The sequence below is a fragment of the Prinia subflava genome, chromosome 1, assembly GCF_021018805.1.
Source record: "Prinia subflava isolate CZ2003 ecotype Zambia chromosome 1, Cam_Psub_1.2, whole genome shotgun sequence".
Classification (NCBI taxonomy): Eukaryota; Metazoa; Chordata; class Aves; order Passeriformes; family Cisticolidae; genus Prinia; species Prinia subflava.
The window spans coordinates 4,074,828-4,096,131 of NC_086247.1; the positions used below are offsets into that span (position 1 = coordinate 4,074,828).

General features: G+C 42.4%; 1 protein-coding gene across 3 annotated transcripts in view; it reads left to right on the top strand.

Moving 5' to 3' along the window:
* Nucleotides 1-21,304, top strand: part of PTK2 (protein tyrosine kinase 2) — a 188,532-nt gene that overhangs the window by 79,208 nt on the left and 88,020 nt on the right. For all 3 annotated transcript variants that reach the window (XM_063407212.1, XM_063407051.1, XM_063407126.1), the window contains 3 exons: nucleotides 2,598-2,824; nucleotides 14,968-15,134; nucleotides 21,107-21,194. In XM_063407212.1, the coding sequence (XP_063263282.1) occupies nucleotides 2,630-2,824; nucleotides 14,968-15,134; nucleotides 21,107-21,194 (450 nt within the window). In that variant the 5' untranslated portion in view covers nucleotides 2,598-2,629. The remainder of the gene's footprint in view (nucleotides 1-2,597; nucleotides 2,825-14,967; nucleotides 15,135-21,106; nucleotides 21,195-21,304) is intronic.

Below are 21,304 nucleotides of genomic sequence, written 5' to 3' on the forward strand. Positions count from 1 at the left end.
ATGAATATGAAAACATTATAATAGTGTTTTGCCTGTCTATTGAAATGACACCTTGTAAGAGCACTTCAGTGTGTAGGTACTGGAGTCTTGCATTGCTTTGCTGTTGGCTGCTCTCAAGGGGTGTAGATTGTCCATATTTATGACTACAGCTAGACATCTGAATGCTTGGTTTGGTGTTTCCCTGATAGCTTTTCTCCCTGTTCTTCAGCCACATAAAACCTGATAACTGTGTGTATTTAGTGGATGGAGTGTGGTGAATTAATACTAAAGCGAGCATTCTTTCAGTTCTCGTCTGTGAAAAAATGACTCATTTTGCTTTGTGTTGTAGCAATTCTCCCTGCTGCTTATGTAAACTTGAAATAAAGCTCAGCAGTTTCAGCAGGGACCTTGAGGTAGGGTGGGTTGTTCTGAAGGCTGCAGAGGATCCTGCACAAGGTCAGTGGCCTTGTCTGAGCCTGAAAACTGCAATTTCATTCCAAGCATTTGGACTGTTCATCTGCCTCAATTTGTCCTGGTGAAACTCCTTACCCTGCAGACCTTTGGGGTTTAGCAGTGACTATTTTAACCTCAGAGAAAAGCAGTCCTGCACTTTGGAGCTTGCACAGTCTTGTTGTTTTGGTGTTAGTGTGCCAGAGGGGAGATTTTTGTTCCTGTTTCAGCTTTAAAGTCAATGTTTGTGTGAAAACACCTCATGGGCTCCTTTGGTGAGGACAAGTCAGAGTTGCTGAGGGGCTCCCGGCATTTTCAGATCTGTGTCTGTTCATGAGGGGTGGAGAGGAGGAGAGGCTTTAATGTGGGCCTAAGGTTGACTTAATTCATTTGTATTGATGGCCAGCAAAGAGGAACAATAAAGCTGTAGTGGTTTCTTGAATTTTCACAGAGATAGGAAACTGGCAGGTGAGGCAAGTCCCTCAAGGGTCAGACTGTGGGAGAGTTCCAGAGAGTCTCCTCGGCTTCTCTTACCATCTTCCCTGAGGGCAGGACATTAGAGGCCTTTTGTCTGTCCACTGTAAGTTCTTCCTTCCCTTGGATGAACTCAATTCAACCATTTATTCAAGAGGTAAAGACATCCTGCCCAGATGGGCTGTTGTTTCTTCTTTATCTGGTGGGTCTGAATTAGATAGATGCTTAAGACTTCCAGTCGGGTTTTAGCCTCACAAATGTTGTTATCTACAGTCTGGAGATTTCAAGCCTTGATATTGCTGGTGCTAATTCCTGTTAGCTGAGCTCATGGTGTGTTTTGACCGTGACTGGTGTCATCACCAGCTGCTGCTGGAGGGGAGATGCTCTCCCTTCAGCCTGATCCCCGCTGCCTCTGCTTCTCTTCCTGTTTGGCAGCTTCGGGCAGCCGTGGCATGAAACTGAGCCAGTCCTGAAAACCAAATCACCTGGGGTTTTGTTTTGATTTTTTTTTTCCCCTGATAATTTTTTGATCCAGTTTTTTGGGAGGTCAGCCGAGCACCGAGGCAGGTGACAAGGCAATGGCTGAAGCTCTGAGGGGCAGCCAGGCATTACAGGAGCTCAGCTGGAAGCAGGGATCTCTCCTGTGCCTCTCAGTGAGTTAAACCAGGGCTCAGGCGTTCAGTTTACTACCAGGAAGGCATTCAGAGCACTATGCCAAAAAGATCAAGTTTAGTTTATTTTTAACTTCACATTTTCAAAACTGCCTCCCTACTGGCTGCTGGCTGTGAGGAGGAGGACGTAGGGAAAGCTCTGTGCACTTGTCCAAGCCCTGGAGCAAAGCCCTGCAGTCCTTTGCTCTCTGCAGCCAGCAGACTGGAATGATGCTCTAGACTGGCAGGCAGGGAGGAGGTACTCTTTGCTCTTTTTCTCTTGGACTGCATTGATTTCGCAGACACCATCTGCTTGTGGCTGACTAATTAGGAGCAATAGCCAAGAGGCAATTTTCTTCTTTCTACTTTGACATGCAGACTCATAACCACGGTCTGTGCCTTTTGCCATCAGGCTGGTGGAAGATAAAACTTACCCACTTGTTCAGGAATTGCTGAGAGGAGGAATAGCTGTGTTCTTAGTAATTCCTCATGGAATAATGAACTTGGATCCTGGATGGTTTTGTGTCCCACTGGTTCCCAAACTAGCACAAAAGGAGTGAAGTTTTCAGTGTTTTAGCCTTGAAACAGGAGAGCCTGGTGTTGCTGTGTGGATTTTTAGTAGAGCCTTCAGTTCAGTGCTGGAGTTTCCTTATGCCTCTTTAGGGGCTTGTTGTAAGATCAGACTTGGAAGATTTTAGGGATGAAAATTCCTGTTTGAACTAAAAGCTGGTATTTGGTGTTGAAGGCTTTGTCAGGGACCTGGGTTAAGTCACTGAGAAATGAATGGAAGAGGTTTTGCTAAAGATACCATTTCTGTAAATAATTGTGGTGTTCAAGTTCAGATTGCTTCCTCCAAGGGACTTGCAATTTCTCTGGCAGTCATCAAGGTAGGTTTTTATGTTTGTAGATACATAAATATTTTACTTGCTTTCCAAAAAAGGAAATTAATTTTCATCATTTTCTGGTAAATAAACGCCTTGCATGAAGAGGTATAAGATTCACGCATAACTAAAATGAATTTCTTTGTTGTTTCCCTTTCCCTAGAATATGACAGATACCTAGCATCTAGCAAAACCATGGCAGCAGCTTACCTTGACCCAAACTTGAATCACACCCCAAGTTCAGGTGCAAAGACTCACCTCAGTACTGGGATGGAGCGGTCCCCAGGGGCCATGGAACGAGTCCTGAAGGTTTTCCACTACTTTGAGAACAGCAGTGAACCCACCACGTGGGCCAGCATTATCCGGCATGGCGATGCTACTGATGTCCGAGTAAGTCTGGTTTTAGCATTCTTATGTCATCTTAAAAATCTGGAAGCAAATAAACACAAAGCTTTCATGGTTTGTTTTAAAACAATCTTAACCTGTTGTATATTTTGAGTAAATTCGGGAGCTTGAAGTGGTACCAACCTGTGTGACACCTCAAGGCAGGAATGAGTGCTGGCATGAAAGTGATGTTAAATCACATTTTGCACGTTTTAAAGAAATAAGAAGAAATTAATGTGTTTAATTGTAAGATGTGGGTATTTAGGTACTTAAATGTTTAATATAATGTGCATATCAGTTATGGAAAGAAATACTGTTTGGAAACTTATTGCCCCATAGTGTGGGCAAATGGAGCTCTTCAGAGTCCCTTTTTCCCCAGAAAGTCTGTTTGTCCATCCTCTTCCTCTGGTAGTCACCTGATGCTTGTATTCTTAAGATATTGTCCTTCAGTTCATCTGTGGAAAAAACCCAAAGGTTGTGACTTTTTAAAGAATAAATATCCGTAATCTCAGAATTCTGTGGGAATGTTATATATGCATGAAAACACTGTTGTGAACTTGCATCCTCTCGAATGCTGAAATCTTACCTTTTCTGCATTTATCCTTGAAATTTTTGAGGTATTGTGGTATCTAAACTGTAACGAAGCCCAGTTTAATATGTCAAATGCTTTTGTGGTTTGCTTGTTTTTTAATTATCCTGCAAGAGCATAATCTTGCAGGATGGTAGGTGGTGTGTGGGGTTGTTTTCTGCTGTGAGATACTTGCTGTGGAAGCAGGTCCCCATCTGCTCCTTTCTTCCAACAGTTCTTCAAATTCCACTGCAAAGATGTGATTCTGCTGGAGGGGAGAGAGTTGTCACAGAATGAAGGAGACTTGTTTTCTCCTTTTGCCCTCCTAAGTTTCCTTTGTGCAAGAGAAAATGAATTTTTTTAAAAAGCCCAAAGAGTTTTGAATCTTTATCTCCCTTTCCCAAAGGAGAGGCCCAAGAGCATTCCTCAGTGGAGGAGGTCTTGTGACCTTGATCACAGACCTGTGAAATCCAAAGATTTTCATTGGTGATGATCAGAAAAATCTGTCTCTTTTCAATTGAATAAGCTCTTGTCTATGTTCAGGGATAATTTGGTGAGTGGACAGATCAGAGGTTCAGCAATAAGAATCATTATCTTCAATTGCATACATTTTTTTGTGTGGGGTAAAGTTTTTTGGGTGCCACTTGAAACATTTTTGCTCCCTGACTTAAGTATTAATGGTTTGCTATCTCTAATCTGATTGATTTGTTTCATAAAGTGCATTACTTGGTACAAGAGGAGGAAAACTATGTCTCAGTACTTTTTTAACCTTGCAAACATCTCCTGTGGATAAATGTCCAGGGCTCTTAACGTGGTACTTGAATGGAACCTGTCTTTCCAGAGAATTATGTAAAACCCTGGAAAACAAAAGCAGAGATTAAATCTGGTTTTTTCCAGCTCTGGAATACCTGTGGTTATGGACTTTAAGAATACAAAACCTGGAGTTGCTGTAAGAAATTCAGTGTTGAGTTCAGTTGGCAGTTATATATCATTTTTTAAAGCAAGAATATGCCATTTTTTTAATAAAAGCAGGATTAAAAGAACAGGCATGTAGCAGTTACTTGAAGCAGTTACTTGCCTTAATTTTTAATTTTTATGTGTACTTTTAATTGGATGGATGTTTCCAAAAAGAATGGGAGTTTTGTATTGTTCTGATGGGTAGCTGTTGAACTTCCTTCTTTTAGCAAATGTCCTTCTTTTGTTATTTTGTTAAACTGGGACAGTGACTATTGAATGTGAACGCGCAGGTAGTAAAGGTCTAGCACTGATGTATTACCATGACATTTATTTTAGAAACAGTAAACCCTTGTTGGAGTACAAGCCTACATTCCATTGGAATGACTGCTGTTCGACCAAGCTGAATAATTTAAGATTAAAATAGCCTGTAAGGTTTTTATGCCTCCTTTTGTGGAGGAGACGTCTGCCATTTCTTCTGATTTACAACCTGAGGGTGGAGACTGGTGCTGGGTTTGTTTCCAAGGAGCTCTGAAGGAATATTCAAAGGTGAATGTCTTTGAGACAGCTCTGCAATTAAAAGGAAAAGAAAAAAGATCTTCCAAGACTGCTCCCTGGTCAGCACAGCAGCTGGGGTGATGGCTGGGGAGCATTTCCAGTATTTGGGGTGCATTTCCAGTATTTGGGGTACATTCCCAGTGTTAGAAGCTCGACTTGGTCTGAAATCTCCAGATGAGCCATTAAAGGTGTTTCTTCTGCTAAAGCCAGAGGACTTTACGGAATGTACCCAGGGAAAGTAAAGTTGGAATTTCTTTCCTGATTTGTGGTTCCTAAGATCATCTAAGAAAGTGTGGTTTGCCTGTGTGAATGAAGAATGTGTTTGAGAGTCAAAGCAGTGACAAAAAGGGCTTTCCCTCTCAAAAAGAAAAGGGGGGGGAGAAAAAAAAGATATCATATCCTAAGCATAGAGTAGAAACAGTGATTTAGCTGTATACCTTCTACACAATTCCTTGGTCACGAAGGGAAACACTTTTCATTGAAACTCAGATGGTTAAGCTCATATGAATAGAACTCAGCTTTCTGTGAGTCCCTTAAAAGGCTGGACTGTGATTTCTTTGCTGTTCATCTTAAAATATCTTTCACCAAGACAGCAGTGTGGCTACATGTAGGCTTTCCTTTGAGGAGAACTTTGGGCTGTGGACCTCTGCTTATTCTGGATGGATTTAGTCCCTCAAAGACAGCTGTTTCCTCAGAGGGATGGAGGCTGTACTCGGCAATGGATGCAAGAGCAGCTTCTCAATTCTGGGAAGTGCTTTCTTGGATTTCAAAGAACTGGAATGCTCTCTTTACCCTCTTTGGTGTTACACTAAAGACAGGCTTCATTTCCAAGAGAAAGAAAAGGCTTTTATGAATGTGCAAACACTGGTCTCCTCCTGTGAATGTGTACGTAGACACAGCCAAGCATTTGCCAGGGGAAGAAAGGTTATTTATCTTCATTGTTTGTCTTGGTATGGCTTGTTTGGATGTGGTGTGAGGTGCTTATGCACAAAAGGATTTCCAGGCCTGGGGCTTGGAGAGAATTGCAGAGCATTCTCTGCCCTGCTCACAGCCTCAGGTGTGGCGTGTGAGGAGATGGGTGTTGCTGAGATGGAATTTTTGGTCTCAAGTGCACTCTGAAAGTAAATACTGCCACCGGGTCTTGATCAGCACTTAGGAGAAAATCACCTCTGTTTTCAGATGTGGTTGGAGCAGAATTGTAACCATAATTAAAATAAGAAAGTGCAATGCATTGAAAGTAGCAGACTGAGTGGGTAGAGAAGATCTGGGATTTTTAGAAAACAGGCATTGGAAAACCTTGTGTGAGTCCTTGCAGCTGACTTTTGGTGAAGTGCAGATCTTCTGTGTGGTCTGATTTTCCACCCCAGAGGTGCCCAGCTTGCATCAAATTACACCTTTTTAAAAACTTCCAGCCTTTAAAGCTTCTCCTTGATTACTAACTAGTAGTTGTGAGAAGTAAAGACATTATTTATGTGGAAATAACAACCACAAATCTCAAACCAGGTTATTGGCAGACATGTGTGTACCTTGATTCTTGGAAAGTTTTTTTTCTTACGATTTTGTTATACTGTTGAAAATCTAAGCTGGATAGAGATAGCATTAGATTTGTCAGATTTGTCCTTATTTTTGTAGTTGGAGAGAGCATGGTTAGAGCTCTTGAACAAATAAAGATAGTGTTTGGGGTTCTCTTAACCTGTTCTCAATTCACATGTCTCTATCTTCCTTTTCTACGCAGCACCACCTTGAAATGTCAGCTTCCTTAATGCTGACAGAATAAGAACTCAAAAATCTCAATTTAAAAAGTACATCCATAGGTAAGGGGAGGGATATTATCTAATTAAATAAACCCTAAAATGCAAGGAGCATGCCTTGGCTACATCCCATCCCATTTGTGAAAAGACCAGAGCAAATTCATCAGCTTCCCTACCCACTAGCAAGATCTGACTTCTCACAGGTAGAAGACGTGTGCAGGCGGGAAGTTTGTGTATTCTGGTCTGTTCCCTAAGCTGAGCCCTTCAGGGGAAGGGCTGAGGCACATCCAGCTGGGTCTTCACTAAAGGAGTTCATTCAGCTGCATGACTGTGTTCCTGTGTGTTGCATCTTCTTTCCTGTGTGCCTCTCCCATTCAATCCATGCTGCACTTTCACCTATTGGTGCAAGAGAGCAGAGTATTTGATTGGAGATGCAGTTTGTGGTGGAGGAATGGAAAGATCCTGTAGTGCAAAGGTCTGCAGTTCAAATGCTGTCCTGGTTGAGACACGAGTTTCACCTGGCAGCTGTGCCAGCTTCCTTCTTGCTGTTTGTTTTCTCATGCTGCCACCATAGCTGTGCTGGCATAGGTGGTGTGACTGTTTTGGCAAACTCAATCCAAGTTAAAATGAATGATTGTTTTGCTGTTGTTTTAAATCCAGATCACTTCTGTAATCTTGTTAGCTGCATTGTCTTGCAGACTGACACAGCTGAGAAGGCTGGGGAGAGAAAGGAAATGCCTGTTTATGCTGGCACCGTGCACCACGAGGGGATAGAGTATTAAAGCCTTATTGATGAACATCCTTTGTCACCCACAGCAGTGTTCCTGGTTTTCAAACATTCTCCAAGAAGGATATTGCCTGTTCTGAAAAAGGGCAAGAGGCTTGTTGGTCTAACCTCAGTTTCAGATGTGATTCCACCCACTCACCTCCAAGTCTCTCCCTCTTCTTCAAACCCGTGTTATTCAGAGCCAGTATCTGGATGAAAGGAGCCAGACATGTACTGTGGCTACTCTGGAGCACATCTGGGCTGCACAATCCTGATCCTGACTGACAGTAGCCAGTTGTTGAACCTGCTGCTAACAAACTGTGGAATGACCAGACGTGCTTTATTGCTGCTCAGTTCCTCCCGAGCCAGGAGCTTGAAAAGAGAATGGGCATGGGGTGGAGCTGCTCTGGTGTATCTACTGCAATCTGTCAAGGAGATGCAAATATTTTCATTGGATAACTTTTGGTCACACAAATTTCTGTGGAAAGAGGCTGTGAGTGCTGGCAGGAGTCAAAGCTGCATTAGTATTTTTGGTGAAGTCAGCTCTTTACAGCAATGGTTGCATATTCAAATCTCATTTCTGTGTGTGTACTATGATATATGTGCTTTGAGGCAGTGGAACTATTTGATGTATAGAAGCAGACTGGAGTGCAGCAATTCAAACATCAAATGTGTGTAAAAATTTATAAAATCATTTCTGGTCCAGTATAAGAGCTAGAAAATTGGTGTGATTTACTTTTTTTCCTTTCTTTTCTCTGCTGTGTGCCAGCGTGAATTGTACCAGATAACAAGGCATGGTTGTATTGTTATTTTGTAGGTGCCTGCCTTCTGAGAACCTGAAAAAGGTAGCAAGAATCCAAAACTATGGATCTTGAAATGTAATCAAAAAGTTGTATGGTATAGTGATAATCAGTATACTAAAACAAAAGTACCCTTGGGCTTTAGAATGCCTGTTTTACTTGTAATACCCTTAGATGAGACACACATGCAAAATAACATTTTAAACGTAATCTAAATAGCCCTTTGACATTTTTCTGAAAACATCTAGCTCTGTAGATGGCTTCGAGTCAATGTCCTGCATCAGTGTTTAACTGTACAAAACTGGATCCAGGGGGGACTTAGACTTTTGCAAGTGCATTTGAGGATAGGAAGTAGTGAAATACAGAATCACAGAAAAAATCTGGGTTAGAAAGAACATTTAAAGGTTATCTATTCCAGCCCTGCTGCAATGAGCAGGGACATTCTCAACTAGGTCAGGTTGCTCAGAGCCCAATCTAAGCTGGCCTTGAGTGTTTCCAGGGATGGGACATCCACCAGATCTCTGGGCAGCCTGGTCCAGTGTTTTACCCCCTCATCATAAAAAACCTTTGTCATAATACCTAACCTAAACCTGCTCTCTTTCTATTTGAAGCCATTTGCCTGTATTCTATCACTTCATACCCTTGCAAGAAGTCCCCCTCCAGCTCTCTTGGAGCCCCTTTAGGCACTGGAAGGGGCTCTGAATTCTCCCTGGATCTTCTGTTCTCCAGGCTTAGCAGCTGCAACTCTCTCAGCCTGGCTCCATAGGGGAGCTGCTCCATTCCTCTGCCTGTCTTGGTGTCTCCTCTGGAGCTGCTCCAGCAGCTCCGTGACCTTCCTGTGCTGGGTCCCAAATTCTAAATTCTAATTCTAAAGGGCTGGTGCAGCTCTGCAGGCAGGGTGTGAACAGAGGGGCAGGACCCCTCCCTCACCCTGCTGCCCACGCTGCTTTGGATGTTAAACTTCTGGAAAACTCAATTTATTGTCAGCTTTTCAAACAGTGTTGCATTTATTTGGGAAGTATGCAGTAGGATCAGAAAATTGCTGATTAATCCAAGAAGCCTGTGAAGCAGGGCTGCACCAGCTCTGCACTGTCAGTGCTGTCAGCGTGTGCTTGGAAGGTTCCTCGTGGAATTCTGTGTGGGTGTGGAGAGGTATTTGGGATGACAGATCCGAGTATGGCTTGAATATGAAAGGCTCTGAGGCACTGGGGTGGATGTGTTGCTTGAGCTGAGGTGTCTGTGCTGGAATGGTGACAGGATCCTGGCCACCAGGACAGCCTGTGTTCACTTCAGGCTGTGGTTTCAGTATGAACTTGCTGGGCTTCAGGGGCACAGTTCTTGTACAGCCTCATCAGTTTCCCAGTCTTGTTTATCATATGATACACAAACATGTTTGCTGGATAAGCACTGTAATGAGAAAAAGAGGAATGTGGGCTTTTTGCTTTGACTGTCAGTGTTATCAGAGGACAGCCCACATTTTGGTGTAGTGAGCACATTCTAGAGTTCTCTGTTATGGAAATGATAAATTCATTTTCATCAGACCCTTGCCATTCCCTTTTGTTCAGCTTTTCATTTAAGCCCCCCATATAAATCTGTCATCAGGAGTTACAATACTTGATATATAAATAGTGTTTGACATGTTTGAAGTGCTGCACAAACATTAGCACGCTGTGCCTATGTCAGAGTTGCTACTTAAAAACTTTTTTCTGGTGCAGGGAACTTTCTCCTTCCTACTAAATAAGGAAATTAGGTTTGTAGTCACACTGGGAGTATATTATTCTGTCTTCAATTTATTCATAGTAGCACATCAGTCTTGTTAATTTACAAGCAAGCAATTCATTTTCACTCATTTACAGAAGTGAAGTATTATTGATACATACTGGGAGAGCCAAGGGTACTCTGTGCCTTTCGGCCTTTCTCTGCTCTGTCTTGATTTTTCAGCATTCTCCTTATACACTGTACTATAAATTATATTTTTGGACACATTCTCCTAATTTAGGGCAAATATTAATCTATTTTTTAAAATTAGCTGGGATGCATATCTCTGGGTTCTTTGGACAAATGAGTAAAAATGAGTGCTATCAAGTTTTCTATCTATAGAAAAAGCTTTTTCTTCTTCTCTCTGGGGTAAAGGTAGGGAAAGGTCACCTATCCCTTGCCTGTTATTGATAGGAAATTCCTCTGAAGCCTTCCCCCTGTCTCTTGCTCAGCTGTACTAGTCTATTTTATGTTCAGGATGTAAATGTCAGCTTCAGAAACCTAATTAAAATCAATGTGATTACAGTAAACCGCATTCAAGTGGCAGATGACTGTGTGACTTGCCTTGCAGTTGTAGGGAGCTGCCAACACACACACACAAAAATTCCTCATGGGAATTTATATTCATGTAGGGATCCCCTGTACCCAAAGTGAAATCTCATTCTGTATTAGTTTTCTGCTGGAGTCAAACTCTCCAAGAAATACTTCTAGCTGTGATTAATTTGAGGTCAGAAGTTTGTCATCCAGGTTGAAACTGATGGTCCTGGCCCGATTTTTTCCACTCAGCAATCCATCTGAGGAGCTTCCTAAGCTGAAAAGCTGGTTGCAGTAGAGTCTGGAGAGATTTCAGATTTCTTTGGCCCTGCTTCCAGCTCAAAGATTGTGGTGACATGTCTCAGCAGGATGCTGTAGTTGCCTTTGTGCAGTGGTTAAGCAGTTCAGTTGTTTGTCTGGAAACTTCTGATTACGAATTCTCCTCACCGCCACAGAGAACATGGGGCTACCTTGGCAGGGCTCCTCACAGAGCCACTGTGGAAGGCACAGAGGCTGTCACCCATCCTGGAGTGGTGGCAGTGGCTTTGTTGGACACTCCAGGCATCTCCACTGGGTCTGTGGAGGTTGCCCAGGACCCAGGGAGGCTCAACATGTTATTTACTGCTGATGGGAGTTAAATGCACTGACCTGGGGCTGGCTGCAGTGCCAGTGCAAGCCTTGGGGATTAATCTGGGACTGGTTGGAGAGAGCAGCCAGGGCTGGGGGAGTCCCTGGGGCTGGATGAGCCTCCCTGTTCTCTGCTGGGTTCTCCTGATGGGACGTGTGGCTCAGAATGTTTTAAAATTCACATCTTCTGGTTTATTAATAAAGAAATATATAAGCAAATGGATGTTTTACTAGAGACTGCAAAGCAGCCATTTTGAGTGTCTTAATCACCATGTTTCCTTATTTCGCCAGTTTTTGGTTCTGACTGTGGGTTGATAGCATCTGAAATGCAGCTTTCCTAAACAACAGCAAAGAGAAGCACTTCATGTGTTTGTTTCATATAAAGCACCACTTCTTCCTTCCTGTCAATACATGGCTTTTAAAATATATTTTCCAGCACTTGCACTTGACCTCCTGTGCACCCATTCTGCTGTCTCCTTAGTGTTTGTGCTTTTTCTTGAGTTGCAGCATGTACTAATTTTTGCTAATTATTTTCTTGGGCTGACAACTACCTTGCCACATACCTCAGCCTTTTTACATAAGTCAGAAAATATGTCTATTTTTATTTTTGATTTTTGATTCTGTGACAGGTTTAGACTTGATTGATGATACAGAAAAGAGAGAGGCTTAAAACCTCACTCGATTTTGGTGGGAATTAGGACATCTGACTTCTTCAGTCCTTTTGAAATCCCAGCCTGAAGACTAGAGAGGGTCTGAGATGCCCATCTTGATTCTTTCCTGATTAAGCACTAATGGTTTCAGCTAAGCCTTATGCATCAGTAGTCTCAGTGGTTTATGGTCATAGATAATTTTACCATAATTTTTTCCTTTCCAAAGCCATTTCTTATCACAGCAGGCATAACTATCATCTAAGAACATGAAACTCCTTTTTCATTATCAACTGACAGTGTCAGGGATGGGGGAGGGATGGATTTCCAAAACGTAATGCTGTGTGTTACATGCTCTGTGCAGGGTGCAGGAAGAGATGAAAATGAATGAATCTTCTCTGTTTGCATCTCGAAAAGCTGGCACCATTCCCTTTGGATGAGAGCTCGCCTGCCAAAATGTTAGGCTTTACTAACTGAGCAGAGCTTGTCCTTTGGGTGAAGAAGAGGTTAAATGTGCCTCTGTCTCTTCTGAGAGTGCTTGGTGGTGGTGAGTGTTTCCAGGGATACAGGCAACTGTTCTCCTTTGTAGTTTGTGATACGAAGAGCTTCAAATGCAGGCAAGAAACAAACAATTTCCATTTAATGCAGATTTAAAACATTCACTGACCTGATAATAGACCTTTGGAATTGCTGGGGAAGGTTGCAAGAAGTGAACTGCTTTAAGAGGAGACAGGATGAGTAATTGGAGGAGTTTCACAGAAGGCTGATGAATGACAGAAACAATGCTTGGCTTGGGAAATCCACTGGGATAAAAATAGTCTGAGGTTAGGAGAGCACTTGGGGGAAGTGTTCCTGTGAGCACTTGGGGGAAGTGTTCCTGTGTGCTTGCCTGGTGTTGCCTCATCCCCTGGCACCCATCTGTGGCTGCTCTGGTTCCTCCCTGAGTTGTTTCACCTTGAGTTGTGTTCCTGAGGTGCCTGCAGGGAGCTGCTTGTTTGCATCAGACCTTTGTCCCAGCAGCTCAGGCCCCTTGTGGCTGTCGGGACAGGCTGTGGCTGGTGGGTCTGTGGTGCTGCCAGCTGCTTGAAAGTTTGGATTTGCCCAGAATGTTGTGAAGTTTCCCTCCCACACAATACCAGCCTCTGCAAGTCTCCTGCTTGCTTTGCTGCTGCTGCCCATCTTCCTTCAGGTCTGGGCTCACCATCCACATAGCACTGGATGTCCAACTCCAGGGCATGAGAGACAAGGGAAATTTGGAGCACTGCAGGTCCTGAACCAAAAAGATGCTCCTGAGGATGCTCATATTGCTGCTCTTGGACACAGGGTCCTGTTGGGCTTGATGGAACCTCTTCTCACTCAGTCTCTATGAACTTGCTAAACAAGGCTTGTGTTTCCTTTCTGTAGGCTTGAAAGAATTTTGTTTTACATTTTTCTGTGCACTGTGTTGCTTCTGAAAGATTATTTAAAGGTTGCAGTTTGAGGAGATGGATGAGCTGATTTAACAGCTTGATATCACCTCACCAACAGCATGATTCCACTCCTACACGTGTCATCTTCCCCCTCTATTCAGATTTAGTGCTTCCTTAATTCTCTTTTTGCAGTTAGTTTTCTGCTTGCTTAATTTGCAAAATCAGGCTTTTAAACAATTTCTTCAGGGTATAAGACAATAAATTTTGGGAAGCAATCACAAAGTCATTTAGGTTGGGAAAGACTGCTTAGGTCATCAGATCCAACTATGAACCCAGCACCAACGACCAAGTTCACCACTAAACAATGTCCTCAAGTGCCACATCCCATGGTTTTTGAACTCTTCAAGGCATGATGACTCCACCACTTCCACGGGCCAGCCAGTTCCAAGGCTTTTACTTTTTCAGTGAAGAAATTGTTCCTAATACCCAATCTAAACCTCCCTTGGTGCAGCTTGGGGCAGTTTCTTCCCATCCTGTCCCTTGTTTCCTGGGAGAAGAGTCTGACTTCACCCTCCTGTCAGGGAGCTGAGGAGAGCATTAATGCCCCCCTCCGAGCCTCCTTTTCTCTAGGCTGGGCCCTCTCAGGTGCTGCTCACCACACTTATGCCCCAGAGCCACAGTGTCATCCTGCAGAAAACCCTCACCTAACTCACTCCAGGCCACCTCTGGCTCCTGCAGGACTTCCTCTGGTTGTGTGCTGGTGTTTTGCTGGAATTCTGAGCAAGAGTCAGCAACTTGTCTCTGCGTGCATCTGTGTGTGTGTGTGTACCTGTAGGAGTATTTTCAGTAGGAGATTTTCAGACCATTACAAGCACAGAAGCAAAGGCCTGTGAATGCCTGAGAAGTGTGTGGGAGCAGAGGTAGCCCCTGCTGAGCTCTGAGCCCCTGCAGCAGGGATCTGCTGCCTTGCAGAGAGACACAGCTTCCCTTTGCCGGGGTTGTGAGGCAGCAGCAGAGCTCCTGCTGGCTCCCTAATCGAGATAAGAGCAGGACCTCAAAGGTTGCTCATCCCTGCTCCACTAATATTTGATTTTTAGTTACTGCTTGTCAGACCTTTCTGATGTCTGACGCGGCAGTCTGCTACAGGTTTATGTAAAAGGTTCCTTTCTTGGGCAAGAGATCCTCAAACTCAGAAATTTACCTCAGGGCAAACAACATTTGTTGTGTTTGAGAATGTTCCCAAATAATTGTCTCTTGCCTGGTTTTATAAGGGATCTCTACTGAATCTCAAATGAGCTGGGGGAGGAGGGGGAAGGAAACCAAGGGGACCTATGAAATCCTGGCTGCTGGGGCACTGAAGAGGATGAAAGTCCAAGATGATTTTCTGGTTCTTGATGGGCAGTGACTTTTAAAGGCTGCTGGTGGGGTTTTTTTTGAACTAATACATCTTGCTTTCATCTACAAACCTGCTTTTGAAATGTTGGCTTTTATGTTACTCTGTTTTACATAGAGGAAATACTGGCCTAAATCTGATAAGATGCATGGAATGTATTTACTGATGTTTTCTGAAGTTGTGCTGGTAAATCTTCAGCAATTGTAACTGGTTGTGTGAAAGAGTAGCTTACAATAAAATGTGTTCAGCATTTTTAATAAAGTTGTTACCTATGTGCTGCTTAGTATCTTGTGTAGGGCATTACATGGTAATATTTAAAATTTAGAAATATATATATATATTGTATTTTACAGCTTGTAAGGTGTTTGTGTTTCTCTGTTTTAGGGCATAATTCAGAAGATCGTGGACAGTCACAAAGTGAAAAACGTGGCCTGCTATGGGTTACGGCTCAGCCACCTGCAGTCTGAGGAGGTTCACTGGCTACATCTGGACATGGGGGTGTCCAATGTGAGAGAGAAATTTGAACTAGCCCACCCTCCAGAAGAATGGAAGTAAGAGTCTAAGTCTGTTCAGTGTCAGTCAGATAAGTCTTCCTGCCTTGTTGTAAAAAATACTCTGTAATTTGCTTTAGTAAGACAGATTTTGCAGTGGAATAGAGCTGGTGGAATGGGGAGAAATAAACCCACCAAACTGCTCACTGAGAGCTGTGAACAATGTTTTCTTTGCTTTAAAGGGGGTTTGTTGTTTTAAGGGGTTTCCTGCAAACTGAAGAGTAACCTGAGATTTAGAGGAAACATAAAATAAGAATAGAAATCTCCTAATCATTTGTGCTGAAATCTGCAAGTTTTGTCTTACTTAAAAGTCTTAGGACAAGAATGCTCTTTCTAGTTGAGGTATAAGCAAATAGCTGCAATTTTTAAAAGGATAAATCTCGTTCTTTAAATAAAGCTAAAAGGATATTGTTAAGTACTGGTTGTGCTTATCTATAGATTGAGTAGGAGAAATATTTTAAAGAGTGAAATGCAGTCACAAATCATTTTATTCCTCCACTGTTATGAAACTTCTCAGTTGTTAAACTTACTTATATTGAGGCCCAGAGCAATAAGTGATATTTGCCTTCCTTCTGACTGTGATCTTCTCAAGTTATACCAGGAGCAATGAACAGTAGAAAGATAACTGCAGAATTTTGGGGGTTTTTCATAGCCTGAGTACATTTGCTGAGGTTTTTCATGATGCTGGTTAGTTGATTAAAAGAAGTGGCATGAGCTAAGTTTCTTCAGCTTTTTAGGGAGAGTAAGCTGGTGGTGCCTACTCAGGAGAGGAGGGAAGGAAGCTCTGTCCACTTTCTTGGTGGAAAGACAGGAGGAAACTAAAATTTATTTACAGAAAGACACAGTAGTTTGCTAGAGAAAATGGAGAGCTCAGAGTTGTAAAATACCAATAAACCAAACAGAGATGAAACCAAAGAATAGATTACTGTGGTTGCTCATTCACTGCAGGGGCGTTGTGCATCTATTTCTGTGGTTTATCTTCATAACCACAATCTGTGCAGAAGTTGCTGGTTATTTTAGAGGCTGCACATACCTTCTGCAAAATAACTGTAAATAGTCTATATTTAATTTCTCACAAATGGAGTTACATTCTAGCAGATATCGCAGTTGGCAATCTTCAGTTTGTAGATTCTCTTTAGGGTCCCAATTTCAACAAATTCCACAAATTCAAAGAAATTAGGAATGTTTAGAATGTGTGTTTCAGGGATGTTATGTATTTTTTTTTCTGTGATCTACATGGGCATTTTCCCTCACATGAAATCTTCCATTGATTATATTGTGAAATAACAGCTTAGAAAAGAGAAGATTCCTGAATCCTTTCTGTGGTAGTGGTGTTATCATGTGGTGATGAGATGTGAATAATTTATGTTGTTGAAATTTGTTACCTAATGTACCAGTGTCAGTTCCATTTTTATAAGATGATACAACTTGCATGGTACACATTGCAGAACACATTTAATTGGTTTTAAAAACAAAGTTGGATATTGTTTTGAAGCTTGTGGAAAGGAATTGTGTAAAATGCTCATGAAAGAGCTATGATAGGGTGTAAATTATTCAATACCTTTCCAAGTGTCATTTAGTGTGTTATCAAATACATGCAGCCTGACATACCTTTTAAACCCAGAGAGATTTGCTGTGCATAATCAAAATGCTGCTGTCATATTTGTAATGCCATAACACAAAGTGTCTAAGATCATATGACAGTACTTGTAGAAATATTTAGATTACTGAAGGGGAAGTAGTCTTGGAATGGTTCTTAAATTAAAAGCTTCCTATAGTGTTAGTAAACCACTAAATACCTCACGTGGTTGTTTTATTTTTATCATCCAAATTAAAGGGTTGTGTATTCACAGTCTTCAGAAATTACAGCTTGGAATTCTTCTGGACTAATCCAGGTACTATAAGTTATGTGGATTGTCAGGTTACATGAATTGTAGGTTGCACACACAAAAGTTACCAGAATAAAATCCATCACCCAGCTGGATGAGCCAGGGTTAACAGGATGTGGGGCTCTTAAATCATAGATAGCACCAACCCTCATCATTTTGTGTGGTACTGAGCACTGAACAGCAGGCACAGCTGCTGTCCTTCATGTCTCCAAAACTGCTGTGTGCCACAGCACTGTTCCTTTTGCTGGTATTTTGTGTCACACAAAAGAAATACCAAGAGGTTCACGTAACAAGCTGTGTGCCTTGGAACATCCTGTTCCCCACAGGGAACCCTCTGGCTCTGTAGATCAGGTTTGTAGAGCAGGTCCCTGTAACCAGGTGACATCCGTGCTCTGACAGGTGGGAGACACCCCAGCAGTCCTGACTGTGAGTTTTGGTAGCTGTAATACAAAAGCCCTGGCACAGATACAAGGCCAGATCACCTGTGGGATGATTTAATGAGTTGATCTAACAGATCTCTCCTTCTCCTTTTTCTGCACTTCTCTTTTCTCTGGCTTCCAAGTATCCAGTCCTTTTCCTTTCCTTCTGTGAGCCTTGGTACTCCTGCGAGCTGATGCAGTTCATTAAACTCAAAACTTGCCCTCTGTCTGCCCGTGTGGTTCTCATCTTCTCTGTTCTGGTTACTTTTCTGTTGATGTGAACTGAATCAGAACCTGCTGGAGTCAAGGTTGGGACTGACAAGGTTATTTCTTCCAGTGGCACAAGTTATTAAGAGTTGAATCATCCTTTTTTTTTTTGCTCCACCAGCTGCCCTTATAGTGCTTGTTTCTGGCAGGGAAGCTCCCAGAAGTGCTCAGTGGTGTTCATTCTGCTGTGGATGGGTCACTTCACTGTAAACTTGTGAACTCTATTGATGCCCACCTTTGTGAGGTGTGTCAGAGTGGTTCTGAGCCCCAGTGGAGGGGCAGAGCAGCAAGCAGAGTGCTGATCTTCCAGGAATCATTTGTCAAACATAATGGGAGTGATCATCAGATGAGATACTTGCTCCAAAAGCAGACCTGGTTAGTGAGAAAGGGACATGTCATCCTTGTCAGTTGGCTGCATTTCAAAGACAGTAAATTTAGAGGATGCTGAAAATCGAGCCCATCCTTGAGCTGGCCTTTGGAAGTCGTCTTCATTCCCACAGGCCCAGGCAGAGATGAGGTTATAAATAGGTAATGAAGGTCACTCACGGTGACTGTCCCAGCCGAGCTGCTTCGCCTTACCTGATATTCTCATGAGATCCTGCTGCAAAAAGCAGCACTTTCGTGGCTGATCAGGTAAAAAGACATGTCCCTGTAAAGGACTGAGATTGATTTTCCTCTGTTTGTTGGGGGTTTTGGGGTGGGTTTTGTTTGTTTGTTTTGCTTTGTTTTTGTTTGTTTGGTGTTTTAATGCCAGACAGTAATGGTGTGTTCTGCATCCTAGAATCACAGAATTGTTTGGGCTGGAAGAAACCTCTAAGGTAATCAAGCCCTGCAGTTCACCCAACTATGCCAAGGCCACTACTAAACCCTGTCCCCAGGTGCCACACCTACATGTCTCTTAAATCCCCCCAGGGTTGTGATGCCACCACTTTTCTAAGCAGCCTCTTCCAGTCTTTGATGGCCCGTGAAGAAATTTGTTCTCGTATTGAATATCCATTTTCTGATTTATAATTCAGTCTAAACCTCTCCCGATGCAACTTGAGATGGTTTCCTCTCGTCCTACCACTTGTTACTTAGGAGAAGAGCCTGACCCCTACCTAGCTACCCTCTCCTGTCAGGGAATTGTGGAGAGTGATAAGGTCTCCTCTGAGCCTCCTTTGCTTCCTCAGCTGCTCCTCACTGTATTTGTGCTCCAGGGGAGATTTAGGTTCCATATTAGGAAAAATTTCTTAATCAAAAGGATTGTCAAGCACTGAAACAGGCTGCCCAGGGAAGCAATGGAGTAACCATCCTGGATAGTGTTCCAAAAAAAGTGTGAATTTGGCACTTGAGGACACTGTTTAGTGCGGAACGTGGTGATGGTGCTGGGTTGATGGTTGAACTCGAAGATCTTAAAGGTCTTTTCCAACCTTAATGAGTTTTTCATTCTAAAATGCACTAGATTATAGAACTCCCCAAAAGGAAGGAAGGAAGTATTTTACACAGACTTGTTTTATTCAATGTCAGTCTGTGCAATTGTGCTCGGTAGTTGATTTTAGTGGATATAGCAGAATAAAAACCAAAAGAGGCTCTGCTTTTCTGCACTGGGTAGTGTGCTCATGGTGTCTTCTCTCCCTGACACATTAATACCTGGAGGTACAGTTTTGCTGATACCTAAATTTTAGTGGATAACTAATTATCTGCTGATCATGAAATGTAAAGGCTGATCAACAATAGAAGGTGATTCTCTTACATATGAGAGTAATCTGTGAGAGTTTGTCTCAACTGTGACGTTGAGTCTTTTTTTGTTTATCTGTGTCTGTATCCTTGTGCCACAGAATGGTTTGGATTGAGAAAGGCATCTAAGGATCACTGAGTCCAACCCCCTGCCTTGGTCAGGGACACCTTGCACTGTCCCTGATTGCTCCAAGTCCCATCCAGCCTGGCCATGGACACTTCCAGGGATGGGGCAGCCGCAGCTTCTCTGTGCCAGGGCCTCACCACATTCAGAGCAAAACATTTCTTCCTAATATCCAGTGTAAATCTGCTCTCTGTCAGGTGTTATCAGCCTCTTCTGCATTTCACTCTTTAATTTAACAACATGTTTTCTATGCACAGGAATTATGAAATGTATTGCCATACTACAAGACATCATTCTAGTATTCTTTTTTTTTTTTGTATGCAGTGTGTGTGTGTTTACAATTTCCAATTTTTTTCCTTATTTTAGTGTTTCTAACAGGACAATGTATTTTCAATGAATTCAGAGGAAATAAGGATATTGCAACTTCTGCTTGCAGTGGAAACCTAGGCAGCATTTACCCCTAGTAACTTTTTACCAAATCCCCATTTAAATCTTGATTACAGGCAGCCAAATCACTTGCTGAAAAGAAGTTCTTGTCCTGCTGAAACCAACAGATTGAAATATGTTGTAATATTTGCTCTTATCATGAGCAGATTGTTAAATATACTTACTTTGGGAAGTACTGTTAGGAGTGTTAGTTAGGATATGCTGTGTTGGCACAGCCCAAGGGATGGAGACATTCATTATCAGACTTTCATTGAAGGAATGTGTCAGAGGAGGAAGCAAACAGTCTGTGTCAAACACCGTGGGCTGTTACCACAGGACAAGCAATAATACTAAATTTAGGAATTGAAAGCAGAAGTTTATGACAAGAAATATTACTGAATTTAAGGACTAAAAGCAGAAGTTAAGGTTTGAGAAAGGATACAGATTTGGTGTAGGTCATGGGTCAAGGGTCATTCTGAATTTCCCTCCCTTCTGGTGTACAATTACTGTAAAAAATGACTGTCAGGTTCAAAACTGTTTGGTTTTTGCATGTGTCTTGACAATGAACAAAGGAGCAGGAAACCTTTTTACAGAGAAATCCCTTAAAAACCTAGTAAAAATCCAGAGGTGAATATTAGAACGTTGATCAGAGAGAGAGCAGAGTCCTGTTCCTTGTTCTCCTGTGGGACGTGGCTCCCTGGTGAGTGACACTTTTTGTCACTCCTGCAGCAGCAGGATCAGCGTTTTAAGCCCCTGCTTGTGAGAAGCAGAGATAAAAGCTCTTCCAGGGGTCATGTCAGTGCTTCTGGCAGCTCATCTGTTGTCACCTAACTGGGGCCTCCCCATGGATCTGGAGCTCATCTGCTCCAAGTCTTGAGGCTTCAGTCCTGTCTGAAGCCCTGAGAAGGCAGCAGGGCTCTAAGTTTGCTTCTGTTACAAAGGTCCTGTGTAAACATCTCTATGGAATGGCAGTCACAGATAAATTCTAGTTTAATTCTCTTGAGCAATCGAAAAGGAAACTTTCCATTAGTTTTCTAAGGGTTTTTTTTGAGTTTATTCCTATTTTTAAGAAGGTTGTGAGGAAATCTTAATTTTAATTCTGCTCAACAGTCTCTTTTTCTTGCTTTCTAGATATGAATTGAGAATTCGGTATTTGCCAAAAGGATTTCTAAACCAGTTCACTGAGGACAAACCAACTCTAAATTTCTTCTATCAGCAGGTATGTTCAGTTCTTCTACTTTGTCTTTTACTGACTTTTCTGAATTTAGAAAACTTTAGGTTTATTTATGTGAGTAGGGTATTACTGCAGAAACAGAAAAATGGGAAAAA